This window comes from Mustela nigripes, chromosome 1 (assembly GCF_022355385.1).
Source record: "Mustela nigripes isolate SB6536 chromosome 1, MUSNIG.SB6536, whole genome shotgun sequence".
Taxonomy (NCBI): domain Eukaryota; kingdom Metazoa; phylum Chordata; class Mammalia; order Carnivora; family Mustelidae; genus Mustela; species Mustela nigripes.
Genome location: NC_081557.1, coordinates 96,503,298 through 96,523,474, shown reverse-complemented (window position 1 = coordinate 96,523,474; position 20,177 = coordinate 96,503,298). Strand labels below are relative to the sequence as shown.

At 41.0% G+C, this 20,177-nt stretch overlaps 2 protein-coding genes across 5 annotated transcripts in view; both read left to right on the top strand.

Moving 5' to 3' along the window:
- The window catches only part of LOC132028261 (carotenoid-cleaving dioxygenase, mitochondrial), a 42,095-nt gene extending 33,186 nt beyond the window's left edge, over nt 1-8,909 (top strand). For 3 of the 4 annotated variants that reach the window (XM_059417037.1, XM_059417027.1, XM_059417045.1), the window contains 4 exons: nt 4,846-4,983; nt 6,484-6,666; nt 7,348-7,458; nt 8,506-8,909. In XM_059417037.1, the coding sequence (XP_059273020.1) occupies nt 4,846-4,983; nt 6,484-6,666; nt 7,348-7,458; nt 8,506-8,619 (546 nt within the window). In that variant the 3' untranslated portion in view covers nt 8,620-8,909. The remainder of the gene's footprint in view (nt 1-4,845; nt 4,984-6,483; nt 6,667-7,347; nt 7,459-8,505) is intronic. The other variant, XM_059417052.1, reaches the window with a different exon arrangement.
- A 2,812-nt stretch (nt 8,910-11,721) lies between these two features.
- On the top strand, nt 11,722-19,144 carry PTS (6-pyruvoyltetrahydropterin synthase). The gene is made up of 6 exons (XM_059417077.1): nt 11,722-11,880; nt 13,611-13,690; nt 15,033-15,055; nt 15,436-15,492; nt 18,456-18,526; nt 18,709-19,144. Exons 1-6 carry the CDS (start codon nt 11,792-11,794, stop codon nt 18,830-18,832), a joined length of 444 nt encoding a protein of 147 aa, XP_059273060.1. The 5' UTR covers nt 11,722-11,791; the 3' UTR covers nt 18,833-19,144.
- The last annotated feature ends 1,033 nt before the right edge of the window (nt 19,145-20,177 follow it).

Here is a 20,177-nt window from a genome sequence, read left to right as displayed (position 1 = left end):
GTCTTGTGAGCTTCCATGTGGAAGCATTTTCCTGACAGAAGAATATTTTTTTAGTATTTCCTTTAGTTCAGATACGCTGCTGATGAAATCTATATTTTTACCCGTAAAAAAAAGTCTTTATTTTACCTTCTTTCTTGAAGGATGTTTTCATTGGATAAAGAATTTTAAGTTGTTAGTTCTTTTCTTTTTTTTTTTTAAGATTTTATTTATTTATCAGAGAGAGAGAGAGGGGGAGAGAGCGAGCACAGGCAGACAGAGTGGCAGGCAGAGGCAGAGGGAGAAGCAGGCTCCCTGCTGAGCAAGGAGCCCGATGCGGGACTCGATCCCAGGACGCTGGGATCATGACCTGAGCCGAAGGCAGCTGCTTAACCAACTGAGCCACCCAGGCATCCCGTTAGTTATTTTCTTTTGACACTTAAAGATATTTGATTGTATTCTGATTTCTATTGAGAAATTAGTAGTCAGTCTAAGCCTTGCTCCTTTGAAGTTGATCATTTTTCCTCCTCTGATTTTAAAATCTTCTCTTTGATTTTCTGTAGTTAGTCCTATGGTATCTCTTAATATGGCTTTCTTTTTGTTTATTTTATGTGGGTGTTTTTAGGAATACTTGAATCTATGGTTTGATGTCTTTCATTCGTTTTTAAAAATGTCACCTATTATTTCTTCAAATATTACATTTGGGAAATCCTTTCTCTTCTGCCTGGGACTGCAGTATACATATGTCACTCCTTTTCACTCTGTCCATCTGTTGCTTATGTTCTGTTTAGTATTTACCATCCTTGTGTCTCTCTAGGCATCTCGTTTTGGATATTTTCTTATCTATCTTACAGTTCATTCTTTCTTCAGCTTTGTCTTTTCTGCTATTAAACCCTGCTATTAAGTTCTTAAACACTTTGCATTTTTCAGTTTTAGAATTTTAATTTAGTTCTCTGTTATAATTTCTAGTTCTCTGCTACATGCTCAGTTTAAGAGGATTTCCTCCAACATATTCAGAATACTTAAAGTCTGATAGCTTCTATTATCTGGATCCCTTGTGGCTTTGTTTCTGTTGTTTGTTATCTTGTTTTGTTTTGTTTTTTTATCATGCTCTCTCATCTTTTCATGTGCTCGCTTATTTTTATTGCATACAGAATATTGTGTTTGAAAAATTGTAGAGCTATTTTGAGATCCAGGATGGTATTATGTTCTTCCAGAGAAAATTTTACTTGCTTCTGGCAGATTGCTAGAGTTCATGATCAGTTCCAGATAGCCTTCAGTGTAGTTACAGGGATTGAAATATAGTCCCTGAAAGAGATGAACTATTCCTTGTTTATTCTTACTCTTAGGTGCTGACTTAAGGGGTCCTGACCCAAAGAACTAGGGGTTTATCAGGACTTCTCCTTTTTGGCAGTCATTGAACTCCTCCTTTTGTCCCTCTAGTTCGCCAAAAGTGTCAAAATCTCTACCCACTGGGGTCAAGTGGTGGGGGAGTTATCTTTAAAAATTATCTTTAAAAATAGGTAGCATGAAGGATCTTGGTGGTGATTTTGTATCTTGAGTATGGTGGCGATCACGTGCATTTACATGATAAAATTGCATGGAACTAAATACACACACACACACACACACGTGTGTGTTGAACTGGTGAAATCTGAATAAAATTGGTGGATTATATCAATGTAATTTTTCCAGTTGTGATATTGTACTGTAGTTATGCAAGATATTGTCATTGGTGAATCTGGATGAAGGATACATGTGATCCGTCTGCATTATTTCTTCTTCTCCTTTTTTCTTTTTTAAGATTTTATTTATTTATTTATTTGACAGACAGAGATCACAAGTAGTCAGAGAGGCAGGCAGAGAGGGGGAAGCAGGCTCCCTGCTGAGCAGAGAGCCTGATGCGGGGCTTGATCCCAGGACCCTGAGATCATGACCTGAGCCGAAGGCAGAGGCTTTAACCCACTGAGCCACCTAGGCTCCTCATTATTTCTTTTTTATGTGACAAAATATACATAATATAAAAATTACCATTTCAACCATTTTTAGGTGTTCAGTGGCATTTGTACATGAACAGTATTGTGCAGCCGTAGCCACTGTCTATTTCCAGACTTTTTCATAATCCCTAACAGAAACTCTATCCATTAAATAACAAGTCCCTATTCCCTCCTCTCTCCAGACTTTTGGGAACCTCTATTCTACTTTCTGTTTCTATGCATTTGCCTACTCTGGGTACCTAATATGAATGGAATCAGACAAGATTTATTTTTTGTGTGTTGGCTTATTTTATTTAGTGTAATCCTTTCGAGGGTCATCCATGTTGTAATATGTATCAGAATCTCATTCCTGTTAAAAGTTAAGTATTTCCTTGTATATCTGTATTACATTTTCTTTATCAATTCATCTGTTAGTCGATATTTGGGTTGTTTTTCACCTTTTGACTATTGTGAATAGTGTTGTTGTGAACGTTGGCATACAAATATCTATTCAATTCGAATTCTTTTTGTATACCTGAAGTGGAGTTGCTGGATCCTATGATAATTCTATATCTAACTGTTTTGAGGAACTACAGACTATTGTCCACAGCAGCTACGCCTTGCACAGGGGTCCAGTTTCTTCACAGTTTTACCAGCACTTGTCATTTTTGTTTCTGTTTTTGTTTTGTTTTGTTTTTGACAATAGCCGCCATAGTGAGTGTGAAGTAGTATCTCATTGTTATCTATTTATTTAAGATTATTTATTTATTTATTTGAGAGAGAAAGAGAGCATGAGTGGAGAAAGGTCAGTGCGAGAAGCAGACTCCCTGCCGAGCAGGGAGCCTGATGCGGGACTCCATCCCAGGCCTCCAGGATCATGACCTGAGCCGAAGGCAGTTGCTTAACCAACTGAGCCACCCAGGTGCCCTCGTTGTAGTTTTGATTTGTATTTCTCTAAGGACTAATGATGTTTAGCATCTTTTCATGTACCTACTGGCCATTTGTATATTTTTGGCGAAATGTTTCTTCTAGTTTCTTGCCCATTTTTTTTTCTTGCCCATTTTTTAATCAGTTGTTTATTTTTCTGTATTATTTCATGCCAATCTGCAGTGATCTGAAGATTAAAAAGTTTAATTAAAAAAAATTCTTTCATTTTCTCAACCTTTCAGCTGCCTTTTTCCTGGAAGCAGCTGATATCCTGAGGGAACAAATTTCCCCCATATCTTGGTTACCTGTGGGTTTCCTTCTCCCTCCAAATCTCTGCCCTACTGATGATCTTCACTGGCTTTTTAGCTCACCAGTGCCTTTGCACAGCTGTTCTAAACATTTGTTCAGCTTCTTTAGCTATTCTCAGTGGGATAGTTGATCCACATTACCTAATTCACCATTACTGGCAGTCTCTTATTGTTCAGCTGTGGTTTTACAAAAGGGAAAAAAAAATTTTTTTGAAGATTTTATTTATTTATTTTCCAGAGAGGGAGGGAGAGAGAGAGAGAGAGAGAGAGAGTGAGCGAGCACAGGCAGGCCGAGTGGCAGCAGAGACAGAGGGAGAAGAAGGCTCCCCGCCGAGCAAGGAGCCAGATGTGGGACTCGATCCCAGGATGCTGGGATCATGACCTGAGCCGAAGGCAGCTGATTAACCAACTGAGCCACCCAGGCATCCCGACAAAAGGAAAAAATGTTTAAATAAATTTAAAATTAATTTTAAAAACTCTAACTCTTTGTGAAGCTTAAAAATAGCACTAAATCTTTACTCCGTAGAAATACTCTTGTGTGAGATGGAGATGATATGGACCAGGTGTGTGAGGGGAAATGGCACCGTTTGCCCTCATCTTACAGTATTTCAAGAGAAGAAAACATGTGTAAAGCATTCTCATTGTCAGGAAAAAAACAAAAACAAAAACAAAACCACTTATTTTGTTAGAGTCTCCAGCTTAAACATGACCTCTGCAGGGAGGTTGTGTTGGGGGTCCTCAGAGCCACCTTTGGTTTGATGATTCACTAGGATGGTTCACAGGCTTAGAAAAATCAGCAAATGAAAAGGTGCATGGGATGAAGTCTAGAGAAAACCGCCCAGTACGCCCTTCCAAGTCCTTTCCAGTGGAGTCACACAGGACACACCCGATTTCTCTACTACTTGTGATAACCTGTGTGAAATGTTGCGTGCCAGGGAAGCTGATTGTCCAGGGTTTTGCTGAGGATCAGCATATGGGCACAAAGCCCCTACACACCCTCAGTTAGCAAAGCTCCATACGCCCACAGGCCAGCAGTGTTCCTTATAAATCACACTATTATTATAAACTGTCTGCACAAACTAGTGCAGTGTGACTCAAGACCTCAGGCATGCAGAACCACTCTTGGGAGACAGAACATTCCAAGGGCTCAGTTCTCAGGTGTCAGCCAAGGACCAATCGTGAAAACAGACCTTGAGAATGTGCCACATTTTAGCAACTCAGTCCTACTAAGTTGATGCTTTTCCATGCAGAGATATATTATGACTAAACGTGAAGAGGGAAGCACTCTGTCACCCTGCAGTATGTTTCTTACCGGTACTTATTACTACCAGACCTTGGGCTATGTAATCATTTGTTTATTTGACACTAATTCAATAATATGTATTTTAATTTTTATTTATTATCATCCATCCTCCACTAGAATGTGAGTTCCATGAAGCCAAAGACTTTGTTCACTGTTGCATTCCCAGAGTCTAAAATGGTGCTTTGCCTATCGTAGGTACTCAACAGATATTTGTGGAAAAATGAATAAATGAAAGTTTATCACTTATGCAATTACTTAGGAATGCCAATAAAGTTGACTGGGTATAAATTATTGGGACGTGCTGTTATCCCATGAATGACATTTTCTCATCTATTTCTTTGTCTCTCCTAAACAGGTCTATAATTCAGTAGGCAGATCTTTCCCTCGGCGGTTTGTTTTGCCCTTACATGTCAGTTTGAATGACCCTGAAGGAGAGAACCTCAGCCCATTGTCCTATTCTTCAGCTAGTGCTGTGAAACAAGCTAATGGAAAGGTATACCTTGAAAGACATTAGATGGACTTTGAATTGTTACTTTATTCCTTGGCTGTTCTCCACAATGTTTGGTGCCCAGTAAATCTGAAACCATTCAGCTGAGCAGGGTAAGGTCACAAGAACTGCAGGGTAAGAACGGGGTAAGGTCACAGTGGGAGGGAGCACTGTGTTTACCTTTCCTTTTATCTTTTCAAACAGATAGGTGCAGTTTTCTAATGTTGTGGCATGTCTAAGTATTTGAGATTGGTATTGATTATCTTCACCTTTTAGGTAATTTGCACTTACCCTACACATGTTACTGTGTAGCCCTCAGTGTTTCAGCTTTAGTAGAATAAAAAGTCCACTTCCCCCTTGTATGCCATCTGACAGCCTAGTCACAAAACCTGATGATCTTTTTTTTTTTTTTTTTTGAGAAAGAGAGTGCATGTGGGCAAACGGGGGGTGCAGAGGGATAGAAATCTTTCTTTCTTTCTTTCTTTTTTTTAAGTTAACATATATTAGTTTCAGAGATAAGGGATTTATCAATTGCATATAACACCCAGTGCTCATTATATCATGTGCCCCCCTTCATGTCCATCACCCAGTTACTCCATCCCCCCAACTCACCTCCCCACCAGCAACCTTCAGTTTGTTCCCTATAATTAAGAGACTCATATGGCTGCTCTACCTCTCTGATTTCATCTTATTTTATTTTTCCTTCCCTTCCCCTATGACTCTCTGTTTTGTTTCTTAAATTCCACGTATGAGTGAAATCATATAGTATTTGTCTTTCCCTGACTGACTTATTTCATTTAGCCTAATACCCTCTAGTTTCATCCGCATCATTGTAATGGCAGGATTTCATTCTTTTGATGGCTAAGTAATATTTCATTGTATACACACACACACACACACACACACATACACACATTTGCCACATTCTTCTTCATCCATTCACCTGTTGATGGACATCTTGGCTCTTTCCATAGTTTGGCTGTTGTGGATATTGTTGCTATAAACATTGCAGTGCATGTACCCCTTTGAAGGGGTACATACTATGTTTGTATCCTTTGGATAAATACCTAATAGTACAGTTGCTGGGTTATAGTGTAAGCTCTATTTTTAACTTTTTGAGGAACCGCCATACTGTTTCTTAGAGTGGTTGCACCAATTTGCATTCCACCAACAGTGTAAGAGGTTCCCCTTGGGGAGAATCTTAAGCAGGCTCCACACTCATTGCAGCGCCTGACGTAGTGCTCAATCTCACAACCCTGAGATCATGACCTGAGACAAAATCAAGAGTCAGATGCTTAACTGACTGAGCCACCCAGGTGCCCCAAAACCTGATAATCTTTCATGCATTCATACATATGACGGAAAAAGGAACAGTGGGAAAAAAATGACTTAGAGTCTGAGTTCCCAAGCCCTGTCACAAACTCTCAGCACCTTCACTGACCTACCTTGCATAAAATAAGTGAGAAAGTAAGCAATTACTTCAAATCTTTTTGGGACCCCTTTTAGATTTGGTGCTCTTATGAAAATCTACATCCTGAGGATCTGGAGGAGGAAGGAGGTGTTGAATTTCCCCAGATCAACTATGGCCAATTCAGTGGCAAAAAGTATCGTTTCTTCTATGGCTGCGGCTTTCGGCATTTAGTGGGGGATTCTCTGATTAAGCTTGATGTGGTGAATAAGACACTGATGGTAATGAAAATCTTTTTCCCTTTCTGAACTCTTTTAAAAAAAAATATTTATTTGAGAGAGACTGAGAGAGCCTGAGTGGGCTGGGGAGGGGGAGAGGGAGAGGGAGAAGCAGATTCTTGCTGAGCAGAGAGCCCTACCCAGGACCCCGAGATCATTACCTGAGCTAAAGGTAGATGCTTAACCAACTGAGACCCACAGGTGCCCCTTCCTCTCTGAATTTTTAAAAGACCTGTTCTGCACTTTGAATTAGTTTCTGTTTTGTTAAAGTAGCTCTTGGGATTCTTTAATATTTAGGCAGCTCAGCCATTTACTTTTATTAAGTTTGAGAACCATGGAATCACCTAGGCAAGGGGTATATGCGGTCTTGGGAATCTTAAATGAATCACAAGCCCAGAAAAACAAGTCTCTGCTTGGTGTTATTTTTAGAGAAATCATGGGGTTCAGGTTATTGGGACACTTATATTTCAGGCCTATGGGAAATTGTAATCGCACAAATTGTGTTTGGTGGTGATAGAGTCTGCAGCTGCAAAAACACCCCTCACCCCCCAGTTCAGTGAGCCTGATTCTCTAACTGTTAGAATGCTGTACTGACCCATATTCATGCTAGAAGTGACAAACGCCAAGGAACCTTCTTGCTCATAATTAACTTTCTATCAAATACTTTTTTGGGGGGACTTCTAGATTTGGAGAGAAGATGGCTTTTACCCGTCGGAACCTGTGTTTGTTCCCGCACCAGGAGCCAGTGAAGAAGATGGTGGGGTTATTCTCTCTGTGGTGATCACCCCTGACCAGGTAGGTGTGTTTCCGCATCACTAGTCAAAGAGGTAGCAAGGAGACTTCTGAGGATTTTATTCAGTGATGCTGTCATTTTTTATTCCAATGCAGCACGTTTTCCCTTTTCTTCCTCTCCTCATATGTACATACTCTTTTATTATAATCTGTGCCGTATTATTTAAGGTTCTATTTATAGAATCATCCTCATACTATACATTTGCACAGAAATTCATTTACAGACGACTTTCACACATGTCACCTTATTTACTCATCAGAACAGCTTTGTTAGATACCATTTTATGGATGTGGAATTTGTAACTTAGAGAAGTTGGGAGAGCTGGTGTCAGATCTCATAATGGTAAAGCCTGTGTTTAAATCTCAGTCTTCTGATGTCTAGTCTGATGTTCATGCCACCGTCTGTGCTGCCAGTTTCATCTGAGTGCCCCAAAAGTCTTATGTGGTGAGCCCTGGTGTCTCAGCCCATGATGTCTTAACTTCTTGTCGAAGGCAGTCTTGTGGCAAATAGGTTGAGTACCAGCTTTGTGGCTTGTTGAGTACCAGTTATTAGCAGCTGCCTGGGGTGTAGGATTCTGAGGCTTTTTAAGGGTTTGATGAGAAAAGTGCCACGATCGATTACTAATATCTCTCATGGGCTTAGGAGGACTTTGTCCCCATACCATGTACTTGCCACTCCTGTAATTACACCAGGGCATATATCGGTCTGCCTTGTAATGCTGCCCTTTGTACAGCTCCAAAGTAACACAAAATGGAAGCATTTCTAATTTGGAAGAAAAAATTTCTGTGTCTCTTAGGAGATTGAAAAGGGGCAGAAAGGATCCTTAAACTCCAAGAGATTCTAGGAAGGTAACTAATATAAACAACTTAATTTCTTCACTCTAAGTATGAACTTCTTCGCCATAGTGTCCTTCTGAGGCTTGTCTGGCAGTTCAGCAAACATTTAGTGAATGAATGGATAGTCAAGTCACAGTGTTAGGTGCTGAGGATACAGAGGAAGAGGCATAAGACACGATCAAAAGAATTTTCAGTATTGTCTTTCTATTCTAGAATGAAAACAATTTTCTCCTAGTCTTGGATGCCAAGAACTTTGAAGAACTGGGCCGAGCAGAAGTGCCTGTGCGAATGCCTTACGGGTTCCACGGTACCTTTGTAACAGTCTGATGGAACAACTCGGAACACTGGAAACTAGCTTTAAACGGCACCTTCCCTTCCAAACCATAGACACCGGTTTTAAAATTTCTATTAAAAACAGAATTCTTGTGGGACGCCTGGGTGGCTCAGTGGGTTAAGTCTCTGCCTTTGGCTCGGGTCATGATCTCAGGGTCCTGGGATTGAGCCCCGCATCAAGCTCTCTGCTCAGCCTGGAGCCTGCTCCCTCTCTCCCTCTGCCTGCTTCTCTGCCTACTTGTGATCTCTCTCTCTATGTCAAATAAATAAAAATCTTTAAAAGACAAAACAAAAACAAAAACAATTCTTGAGATAATAATGGTTTTATAGTTTCTTAGAGCTCTTTCTTAAAAACATTAAGCAAGTATTGATACAACCGTTTGAAGAGAGTTTTAAATTTATATTTACTAGATAGATCTTCCACTAGATAATAAGAATACATGAAAGGAAACGTAGAGCTTTGTCATTACTACCACCAGATAGCGTGGGTGACAGAGGTCCTCACACTTGAGAGGAAAAAATACACATAATCGTAGATAGTAAAATATGAGCTCTAAAAAGCACCTTGTTTTTTCTGTCACAGCCTGCCTATTAGCACAGGTTCTAGGGCTCACAGAGGAGGGGAAGCCAGCTGTGTCAGGCTTAGAGGCTTTCTTCCAAACTGGTTTTCCGCTGTCCACAGACACCACAGCAGTTCAACCACCAACTGCCACCTTTTGTCCTGCCCCTAGCTAAGCCTTAGGAAGGTGTTTTGTTGAATGTTACTAAAATCAGGCATTTCTTCTAATCTCCATGTGTATAGTTCTCCAGAAACTGGTAAGTTCTTCATTCAGTTGGGCAACAGGTGGCACTAGAGGCCATATAATCTCCCCATTTCTAACCACCCCACGCCCAGTTTTACCAGCCGCCCAAATCCCCCTACTTCTGTCCCTTAAACCACACTCTTGCCAACAACTTCAAGATCTCATGTTCCCTTTTCCTTCAGGTATACTTCCTCCCTCTGCTTAACTCCAGCCTCGGGCCAGTTAAGCCTCCTAGATGCCTAGTTTGGGGCATCTGTGAACTCAGGGTTAGGCTCATGCACAGCCCCAGACCAGCATAGCCAGTTTCTTTCCAGTATCTTCAGGAGTTATTACAGACATCATAAACCCTGTCCTTTTCAGTGAAGTGTTCCCGCAGGTACAAAAATGCCACAGGTAATGGCTTATATTGTGGCAATAAAGTGAAAGTTCTAAGTTTTGTGTCTGGCTTGATGAAACAGAGAACAAAAGCAGCAGGTACCAGAATGACGGGAAGATGCCTAAATACAGCTAATACACCAGATGTGGGAGCTTCGAGGCTGAAGTCATTGTAAGAGAATGTAAATATATCTCACAGAAATCCTAAAAAAGGCATTGTACTCCCCCAGACCAGACATGGAAGATTGATTTAGATCTTATCTGGATCTAAAGGGTGGAGGAGATTCTAGCTGACTTCTGTGAAGTATGTAGAGCTGATAATGTCTTTCCTCTATAAATTCCATCCTAATCACGGGGAGTGAAGTTCAAACATATAAAGGTAAGCGGTATAATTAAAAGATTTTGGCCCATGGATGACCAGATTCTGCTGAGGTTCTTGAAGGAGAAGACAAAAAAGAATCAATGGTATTTTGTAGTATGCCTATGCCTGGTAATCCAGTGCAGAGAGTTCTGGTAAAATTGAGTGAGCATATGACTAAGTTTCAAAGCCTGGGCAGGGCCTCTTCCTGTCCCTAAGCCCAGCTCATAACTCATCAGTGTCCAGAGACTTAAGGAAAGGGAGTATGTGGTGCATAAGGAAAGGAAAAAGGGACTAGGGCTTCTTGTGACTTTCTCTTAACTAATGACATCTGCAAAAACCCTATTCTAAATAGAGCCACGTTTTGAGGTACTGAGGGGCTCAACACATTAATTTGGGGGGACATGGCTGAATCCATAAAGGATCATTGAGGGTAAATGAGGTAAGTATCCTTAATAAAAACATTTAGAGAGCTCTGCAAATGTAATGCCATATTTTACTGAAGTAACTACAGTAATTTCTCAGAAATTCCTTTGGTTTGTATTTTGATTCTTAAGACTTCATTTGGAATGAGTCAAGTATTTTATCCCTGATGTGGTCAGTGCCCCGGAAATACTGTTTTATTGTAAGTTATCTTGGATGAATAATTCACTTATCTAGGCCCATGCTTTCCTGTCTATGAGAGGACTGAACTAGATAGTGTCTATCTCAGGTATCTCCCAAGTTTATCTTCTTTGACGTTCTTCACAGCCCAACGGGGGAGAGAATAAAAATATTTGAAAATGTGTTAAGAACGTTTGCTCCATGACCATAATTTCATGCAGAACAGAGTATGTAGCTGGAGACAGGAGACATTTGAGAGAAATCACCATTTGGGGACTGTATGCCTGCCACTCCCATGATTTAATCTGTCCTTCCCAGTATCTGGAACACTGCCAGCCTCATGGTTAGCTATTAATTATTTAGTGAGCTAATAAATGGAGAAAAGAGGTGCACAATACTGGAACTACAAGTAGTTTGGATATTCCTTTTAAGTAGGTGTAAAGAAACAGAATTGGTTCACTCCAGAGGTGACAACGTAGGACAGAGAATCACTAATGCGTGTGTGTTCACGACTGCATGTGTTCATAAATGGCTTCATGTACGCGGATGATAAAGCTTGATAATTTTCCTCAGTAGGAAGAATCTTTACAAGTCTGAAAGTAGTAGTGTTTCCGGAAGCCACCTGCTCCCACACGTGCTCTCAAATCCCCGCTCCCTTTAGGTTGGGCTCAGCCAGTGGAGGTTATTGTAACTAGGGCTTTCTGGGAGGGAGTGGCAGGAGCGACTCCAAGAGCTCCCTCCAGTACCCAAAGTGTGACCAGGCCTATGTGCCCAGCAGTCAGTATAATGAAAGACACTAAGGCTCCACCCACCTTTTCCGACGGGCCGCTGGGAGGTTTGCCTACTTACCCCAACTCCTCCTATCCAAGAGGTTCACAGTACGGGGCGCCTTACTGCCTCCAGACCAGCAGAGGGGGCCAGTCGCAGCGCGGAGCCGAGAGTGCGTCCCAGGACGCCGGCCGCACTGCGCAGCCGCGGGACGCGCTGCCGCCCAGCCCCGCCGCCCGCCGAAGAAGGAGGCGAGGCGATGAGCATGGCGGGTGCCGGCGAGGGCGGGCACCCACGGGCGCGAGTGTCCCGCCTCGTCTCCTTCAGCGCGACCCACCGACTCCACAGGTGGGGGTGCACCCACAATGCCCACGGTGGGGAGCGGGGCCCGGGTGCGGGAGCGCAGGTGTGAGAACCGACGCGCGCCCCCGGCCGCCCTGGCGCCACGGTGACGGTGACAGCTGGAGGCGACCAGAGGAGGCCGTGGAGGCGCGGTGGCAAACAGAGCCGACCGCCGAGGGCACGGCCCTGCGTGCGGAACCCGAAGGCTCCCCCGCTGGCTTGCTGCCCTGGAGCAGCTCCGGGGTCGCTCACGTTCCTTAGAGATCGCGAAGGGTTGCAGTAGCTCCCAGAGCAGTTCGCCTAGCCCGGGTGACACAGTGTCAGGGAACATTCGGCAAGTGTGAGCTGCCGCGAGGTGCCAGGAGTGCTAGTCATCGTCACCAGTATCTCTGCAGCAACCCAGGTGTATACCGTTCTTACCACAGGGGTCATGAACCCAGGCGTTCGCTTTCCTAAGGCAGCCCTGAGAGCAAGGAGCACTGCCGGGGTTTGGATACGGAGCATGGACTGCTTGAAGGCACTGCGGAGTCGATGTGGGGAGTTGTGCCTCTCAAGAGCAAGCTCCGCTCTCAGCATACGTCTCCCTGTCTGTAGAAACGAAGACAGTAATTTCTAACAAGGGCCATCCATTCATTCACTGGGCAGGTGTTTGTGGCGAGCGTGTCAGGTCTTGTGCTAGGTGGCAGGGATGCAGCAGCGATCAACGCGCACCTGACCCCGCCTTCTGTGCGGAGTGCACCATCTGGCCAGTTTTGTTGAGGGCACAGTGAGATAATTTTGTGCTATGGCTTTGTGAACCGTAGCATTCTAAGTGTAAGTGATGGGCAGGAGGAGGGGAGGGGGGAGAAGAGAGACTCAGAAAGGAAGGGGTGGGGTAATAGTACATTCACACATAGAAGGACTCATTGAAGATGCAGGGTTGGTTGGACAGTTATAGACATAAAAATTAAAATTTTTTTTCTGCCCAGAACTACAGTTGAGTATTGTAATTTTAAATTTTTACCTAATTTGGATACTGCTCTATGGATTGGTGAAGTCAGTGGGCAGTAGTTCAGGCATAATCATGCAAGATTGTTAAAGAGGAGATGTAGTAGATCATGTAATTATTTTTAAGAAGAAATGAGATTTTTAAAAAGTTATTTTATTTTTTCAGTGTCCCAAGATTCATTGTTTATGCAGTACCCCCAGTGCTCCATGCAATCCGTGACCTCCTTAGTACCCACCACCAGCTCACCCAATCCCCCACGCCCCTCCCCTCCAACACCCTCAGTTTGTTTCTCAGAGTCCACAGTCTCATGGTTCGTCTAGGTCTCTGATTTCCCCCAACTCACTTCTCTCTTTCACCCTAAGCCACTTGAAGACAAGCATCTTTTATCATTGTGTGTCCTTGCTTCGTTCAGTCCATGTCTACTACGTAATGGATACCCAGTAAATGTATGTTGAGTTGAAAAATCGAAGGCCTTGAGCAGATCAGTTGGAATCTTGCTGTGGAACAAGGGTGTGGACTTCGTTTACACTCATTTGTACATTATGGTAGCCTAATGAGGGGACATACACTGGTTCCTGACAGAAAGTGGAATAAGGAAATCAGGTTGATTTATGACTCTCCATTTGGTGAGCTAAAGTAATAAATTGTGAAGCTTTTCAAAGGCTAGAGCAAATAATAAATGTAGGGAACAGGGAAAGTGTCTGAACTTGTGTCATGTTATTTTTTTTTTTTTTTTTTTTTTGGTCAGCAAATCTCTGAGTAATGAAGAAAATTTGAAGCTGTTTGGGAAATGCAACAATCCAAATGGCCATGGGCACAATTATAAAGGTGAGAGAAACTGATGAAATTTTAGCCCTTTCAATAAGGATGAAAGTGTGATCAGCAAATAGAGTCTTAATGAGTAAGAAACTTTATGGACAAAGCATCTTTGAGCCTTAAATGAGAAGTTACATGGAAGCTCAATGAAAAAAATCTGTTGCCTTGGTTGGATGTGTCTTAAGTTTCACCTTGCAAGTATCTGCTCTGTTAGAGATAATAAATGGTTTAAACAATCCACCCCCCCCACCCTTGGTGTTTGTGCGCATAATGAGATTCTTTTGGCACCTACTTCCTTCTCATTAGGTATTGCTCAGATTAATGTTAAAATTAGATTGTATTAAAAACATTAGATTGTATTCTTTGAGTAAATAATGATTGACAAAAGGGAGATGTTGGCTAGGAGTACGCTGTATGGCAGAAAAATATGTTGAGTCTAAAACTGCCTGCAGTGTTCCAAGAAAATAATTTATGTGAGTATACAAGACTTAATTCTTTGAGATAAGGCTGGTATCTCAAAAAACAGTTCTGTAAGCAATGGAGTATCAACAGCATATAGTTTGGTAGAGTAAAAAGATTCAAAAGATGTCAGAAGATCAGAATTTCTAGTTTAGTTACCGCTATACAACTATGATATAAGTATCATAATTGATCTATGATATTTATCATTTTTAGTTTGCTCACTTATCACGTAATACCTAATGGTGTTTATATGGAGCTGAAAAATAACACTAATTTGTAAAACTAGTTTGTAATCACTAATCACTTAGTGATTATCACTGATCACTGATAACTTAGTGATCACTACTAATCACTAGTTTGTAAAACACTCTGATCATCACTTTTCACATGGTTCATACAAGCACTTTGTTAACTTACAGAACATTACCATAAACTATATATGTTTGTGTGAGTGAAGGGATAAGAATTTTAGGCCCTGTAATGATTTTGCTTGCTGAGAAAGATCCTGCCCAGTGTTGGTCCAGCTTGGTGTGTAGCTGGATGTCTTTCTGTACATTTTTTACTTTTGCAGACAGTGATCGAGCAGCATCTCAATTCTACCTAGTGGACATTCCTACCTAGTGCATTGACATCGTAAGCTGAATGTACACCCTTTCTGGCCTTGGCTGGGCTGTTCTGCTTAGCCAAAGCTCTTGCTGAGCTTCTCTGTCTTAGCTGATCTTGCTTTGGTTGATAAAAAGATCTTAACTAACAAAACAGCAGTTTGAGGGAAAATATAAATAGGGCTTTGCAGGGCAGAGATCTAACACTTAAGTTATATTGTTAAGGTGCGCTTGGGTGTTAAGTGTTGAAAGTCATGTGGTTTTTTGGTGTTCTGTTTTCTTTCCCATAGTTGTGGTGACAGTGCATGGAGAGGTACGTGCTGAAAAGATCTGTGTGATTTGTGCAGATTGTGGGCCCTCTCAGCCAACGCGATGGATTCTGTGTTGAAAAATTCTGTTCAAATCAATATTGCTTCATTGTTGTCCTTTGTGTATGGTGAGCTGCTACTGTTCTAGGCCTTTCCTCTCCCAAAGGGTTATCTTTAATCTGCTCTATGTGGACAGGTAGAAGAGCAGGACCATGAAAGGGGTTCCTGGAGCACCTGGTGTTTCCTTACTGAGATCAATGAATGTCCTGGGGATGAAGGCAGATGTGGGCACAATTTTTGCACATTGTACAGCCTTTAATAATTTAACAGAGGTTTAAATATGAAGAGCATATGATGCTAACATTCACCTTTGTTTACTCTTTAGATTGATCCTGTTACAGGAATGGTTATGAATTTGACCGACCTCAAAGAGTATATGGAGGTAATGTCATATTGGTTGCTTATTAGGTACTGTCCTCTAGGTGTATTTGATACCCCCCCCATTACCTCCCCAACCAAGTATCTCCAGAGGTTCCATGACCTTGTGAATGGATTTGGGTGTGGGAGTAGGGAAGTCGTTGGAAGAATTACTCTCATGTTTTTCTAAAGTTGCTTGGGTGATTTAAAGGAAATAAGTCACAGTTATATTGCAGTGATGGGAATAGCAGTGACAGGCTCATCTTGTATGTCTTGCTGGTGTATCCTCATTCCCTCCGTTTAACAAATTCTGCCTTTCCTTCAAGATACAGCTTTTTCCTTGAAGCTTTTCTTTCCTTCTCTGGATTTTCCTTACGCCGTTGATCATAGATTTAACACTACCCTGTGTTACTCACTCTAGTTTTATCATAAACTCACTGAGGCAGTTTACCATAGGGATAACACAGAAGAAGGAGTTCAATTAGTGACTTGTTGACCATATAATTTTAGAAATCCTGTATTGTCAGAGACTTTAGAGATTATCCAGACCAACTTTTCATTCCATAGATTAAGATTGAGAGAGCCAAACAGTTCACTGATATGCCTTAGGTTGTGGGGTTAGTCTTTTACAAAGTTGGGAATGGACTTCCTCCTATCCAGCTTTATTCTTATTGTTCCATCATTTTACCTCTTTGTTTGGTTTTTCTCTTAAACTCTGCTCCTTACTCTTTTTTTTTTTTTTTTTTTTTTTAAGATTTAACTTTATTTAACAGAGATAGAGAGCACAAGCAGGGGGTGAGGCAGGCAGAGAGAGAGGAAGAAGCAGGCTCCCTGCTGAGTAGGGAGTCTGGCACGGGGCTCGATCCCAGAACCCTAGGATCATGACCTTAGCCAAAGGCAGATGCTTAACTGACTGAGCCACCCAGGTGCCCACTTTGCTCCTTACTCTTGTTCTAAAATCTGACATTTGTCTCATAAAAATGCTGTTAATGATCATTACTGCTTCTAGGGTACTTATCATCCATATATTCAGCAACTTTGCCCGCTCTGCCTGTCTTTGAGCTAAGTACCAGTATAGAGGTGACTGTGACATAGCCCTTATCCACAGAGTGCTCATGTTACCTTTTTAGGAGGCAAACAATAGTAAGTGCTCAGTAAGTTTCAGTTGAATAAGTAAATCAGGGGTGCCTGGGTCACTCAGTCAGTTGGGCAACCAACTTTTGATTTCAGCTCCGTTCATGGTCTTGGGGTCCTAGGATCAGCCCCGAATCAGACTCTGCGCCTAGTACGGAGTCTGCTTCAGAAATCTCTTTCTCCCTCTGCCTCTCCTCCCACTCGTGTGCGTGCATGCTCTCTGTCTCTCATAAATAAATAAATCTTCAGGGACACCTGGGTGGCTCAGTTGGTTAAGCAGCTGCCTTCGGCTCAGGTCATGATCCCAGCGTCCGGGGTTCGAGTCCCACATTGGGCTCCTTGCTCGGCGGGGAGCCTGCCTCTCCCTCTGCCTCTGCCTGCCACTCTGCCTGTGCTCACTCTCTCTCTCTCTCTCTCTCTCTCTCGCTGACAAATAAATAAATAAAATCTTAAAAAAAAAATAATAAATAAATAAATCTTCAGAAAAAAAAAAGAATAATCAGTGAATGAACAGATAGCAGTATGTTTCAGGTACTTTAGGAAAGCTATAAAGACAGAGTTTTTGCATTTACTGGGGACATAAAATATATATGCACAGAGTGTTGTACAATACAAGACAATAGTGTAGGAGATGTGAAGCATCCCATGCAGACATATGACCGTGTGCTGGAGGAGAGGTTCTTTGTAGAGAAGTCTTCCCCACTTTTTGTATCTGAGGGATACCGTGTAATCCCAACAGTAAGAGTGGCTCATAAAGTCAGAAGGGGCCTTTGGAAGAAGCTTCAAAAGAAAAGTTGGGACCTGAATTGGGATCAAAGAGAAAATAGGTATTTTCTTGATATCCATGTTGGAACTGCCTTTCATTTGATCTGTTTTAAAGGCTATTCGGTTTAAGGCTTAACTGTTTTTTTTTAGGGATGCCTGGGTGGCTCAGTGGGTTAAGCCTCTGCCTTCAGCTCAGGTCATGATCCCAGGGTCCTGGGATTTAGCCCCACATCGGGCTCTCTGCTCAGCAGGGAGCCTGCCTCCACCTCTCTCTCTGCCTGCCTCTCTGCCTACTTGTGATCTGTGTCTGTCAAATAAATAAATAAAATCTTTAAAAAAAAAAAAAAGCTTAACTGTTTTCATATGGTTCTGGTTTTACTCAAAAAATGATTACTATTATTATTAATGTGCCCTTCTGAGAAACGTACCATTGGGAAATTAGAATGTTTCACAAATGCTTAGATTTTGTACAATAGCTGAAAGTAAAAAGTGAGAAAAATAAGGCAATTACTGTTCTTGCCACTGACAAAGGAAAACGTTATGTTAATATATACACATATTAGGAAGCAATGGTCTTCACATACTTTTATATTTTTTTCTCCTAAGAGTTCAAGATCTTTCTTAAATTACTCCTCATAGCAGAAATTTAGAACTACTTATGGAGTTTAACTCTTAGACTGCTTTGTAAAATGGTACTCACAGGATCCTTGTCCTAATGACGTTGTAGCATTGGGCTGAAGAGAAGACTGTATGGAGAATTATTTTTAGTAATTAGTATTTTGGTAAGTTTTTGGACAGAATTCAAGAAGCGCTAAACTCAATTCTGAACCACAATGGCTGGTTACAAGAAAGCTCCAATGAATTCTCCTGATTTCTTACATCTCTGCATTTAGTTATGAGGAGAACCAGTCATCATGGAGATCCGGGCCTTGCTTTACTTTTCAACTTTAAGTGTTGCTTAGTGAGAGTACTTAGAAGTACCGAGTTCGTGGCTCACTGATGAGGTAAGGTTTAGGGGCAAAGATAGAACACTACAGAATTTGAGCCCTAAATGGAACGAGTGGTGTTTTTTCTTCGTCTTATATGTAGGAGGCAATTATGAAGCCCCTCGATCATAAGAATCTGGATCTGGATGTGCCATACTTTGCAGATGTTGTAAGGTGAGTGTGACCAGCTTTCCTTAGTAGATAGTAAGAAAGTATAGTTGCTGTCAATTGCTGTGTGATTTCTGAAGTTTTGTTTAACATTATGTTTTAATTCTAGAATTTCTGTTCTCTATAAATATAAAAAATGAAATTTTATTTATTTGCCTTTGATCTTCTTTCCTTTTTTTTTTCTACAGCACGACAGAAAATGTGGCTAAATATATCTGGGAAAACCTCCAGAAATTTCTTCCTCTGGGAGTTCTTTATAAAGTAAAAGTGTATGAAACTGACAATAATATCGTTGTCTATAAAGGAGAATAGCTTTTAGGGGTTAATACTGTAGAAAGACTAATTTCTTCCCATATTTGAAAAAGGTCTTTATATACCTTTGGACTATTACGAGCTCATCACATACTTGTTATACCTCCACATTGTGTTTGGAGTGCCTGACTGACTGAAATCATTGTGCGTAAGACCTGTTGTGAATTCAAATCTATCTTAAAACCAAACTTGTAAAACATCCTGAGTGTCATTTAGAGAGTCTTTTATTCATAGATTAAATATCACTTCATTTTCAGTAAATTGTTTTGCGAAGTTTAAAAGCAAAATAAATCAATTTTTGTTTTTCCATTATCTCATTTTTAGTATTCATTTTTTTCTTGGTATAATATGAATGGCAAAAATGTTTGCAAGACTTATAGGAGGTGAAACTTAAAAGAAAAAAAATACAGGTGACCACAGAGTCCAGAAAGCAAGAACATGTACTTCTTCCTTGATTGCTTCGCGGGTATGTAGGGACACAAATTTATTCAGTGAAAATCAGACAACAGATCACCTTGGTGATGCGTTGTTGGTGGATGTAGCAGGATTGGTGAAAATACCGCTTTAGTACACATTGTTCAGTGCATTTTGGCACGTCTTGTTGAACCAGGAATTGCTAGTGAGAAATAGCACGTTCTATGAGCATTCATTGGAGTATCATTGAACTATTTATTATATATATTTGTCCGTGTTTCCAGACCTTATGGCCACCTGAACAGTTTTAATTCAGAAAACTGAAGAATAATCACATATATGAAGTCCTATTAAATTAACCTAAAAAGGAATATATTATACTGTAATGTGTCTCTTATATACAGTTTTTTCCTAATTTATCCCATTTTGTTCTGATCATTAAACTTACACCTCCTTAAGTTGAACTATATTCTTGGCATCTGGTATCTTCATGACTAAATCTGCAAGAAGGTATTTGCTTGCTTTGAACAAAGAACTGTTCTCTCTTGTGTTCTCATTTGTATCCTAAACTGCTTAAATGTAGGGTTTTATTTTTCATTTTTCTCTCCACGTAGCAGCTAGTACACAATGGATTCTCAGAATGTTGATGCCGAAAATAGTAAAAAGATTGTGCAATGATTACAATACTAGAAAAATTTTTGAAGGAGTACACTTTTATTCTGGAGAGTTAGTAACTACAGGGATTTTATGATAAATTTCATTAATCAGTGCCCACTTATTAAATTTGAATGTGTTTTAGTTATCAGAAACAATTTTTGTTATGTATGCAGGTGTATTCTGTATTGATTACTTGAAAGACAGGATTTTTAAAAAAATTTCTTTTCAGTATAATTCATTGTTTATGCACCACACCCAGTGCTCCATGCAATAT

Excerpts from the sequence above, each read along its gene's own strand:
- PTS (XM_059417077.1), top strand. The coding sequence starts at position 11,792 with ATGAGCATGGCGGGTGCCGGCGAGGGCGGGCACCCACGGGCGCGAGTG. Across the intron at positions 11,881-13,610 it reads GCGACCCACCGACTCCACAG|CAAATCTCTGAGTAATGAAG; the intron begins GTGGGGGTGCAC and ends TTTTTTGGTCAG. Across the intron at positions 13,691-15,032 it reads CCATGGGCACAATTATAAAG|TTGTGGTGACAGTGCATGGA; the intron begins GTGAGAGAAACT and ends TCTTTCCCATAG.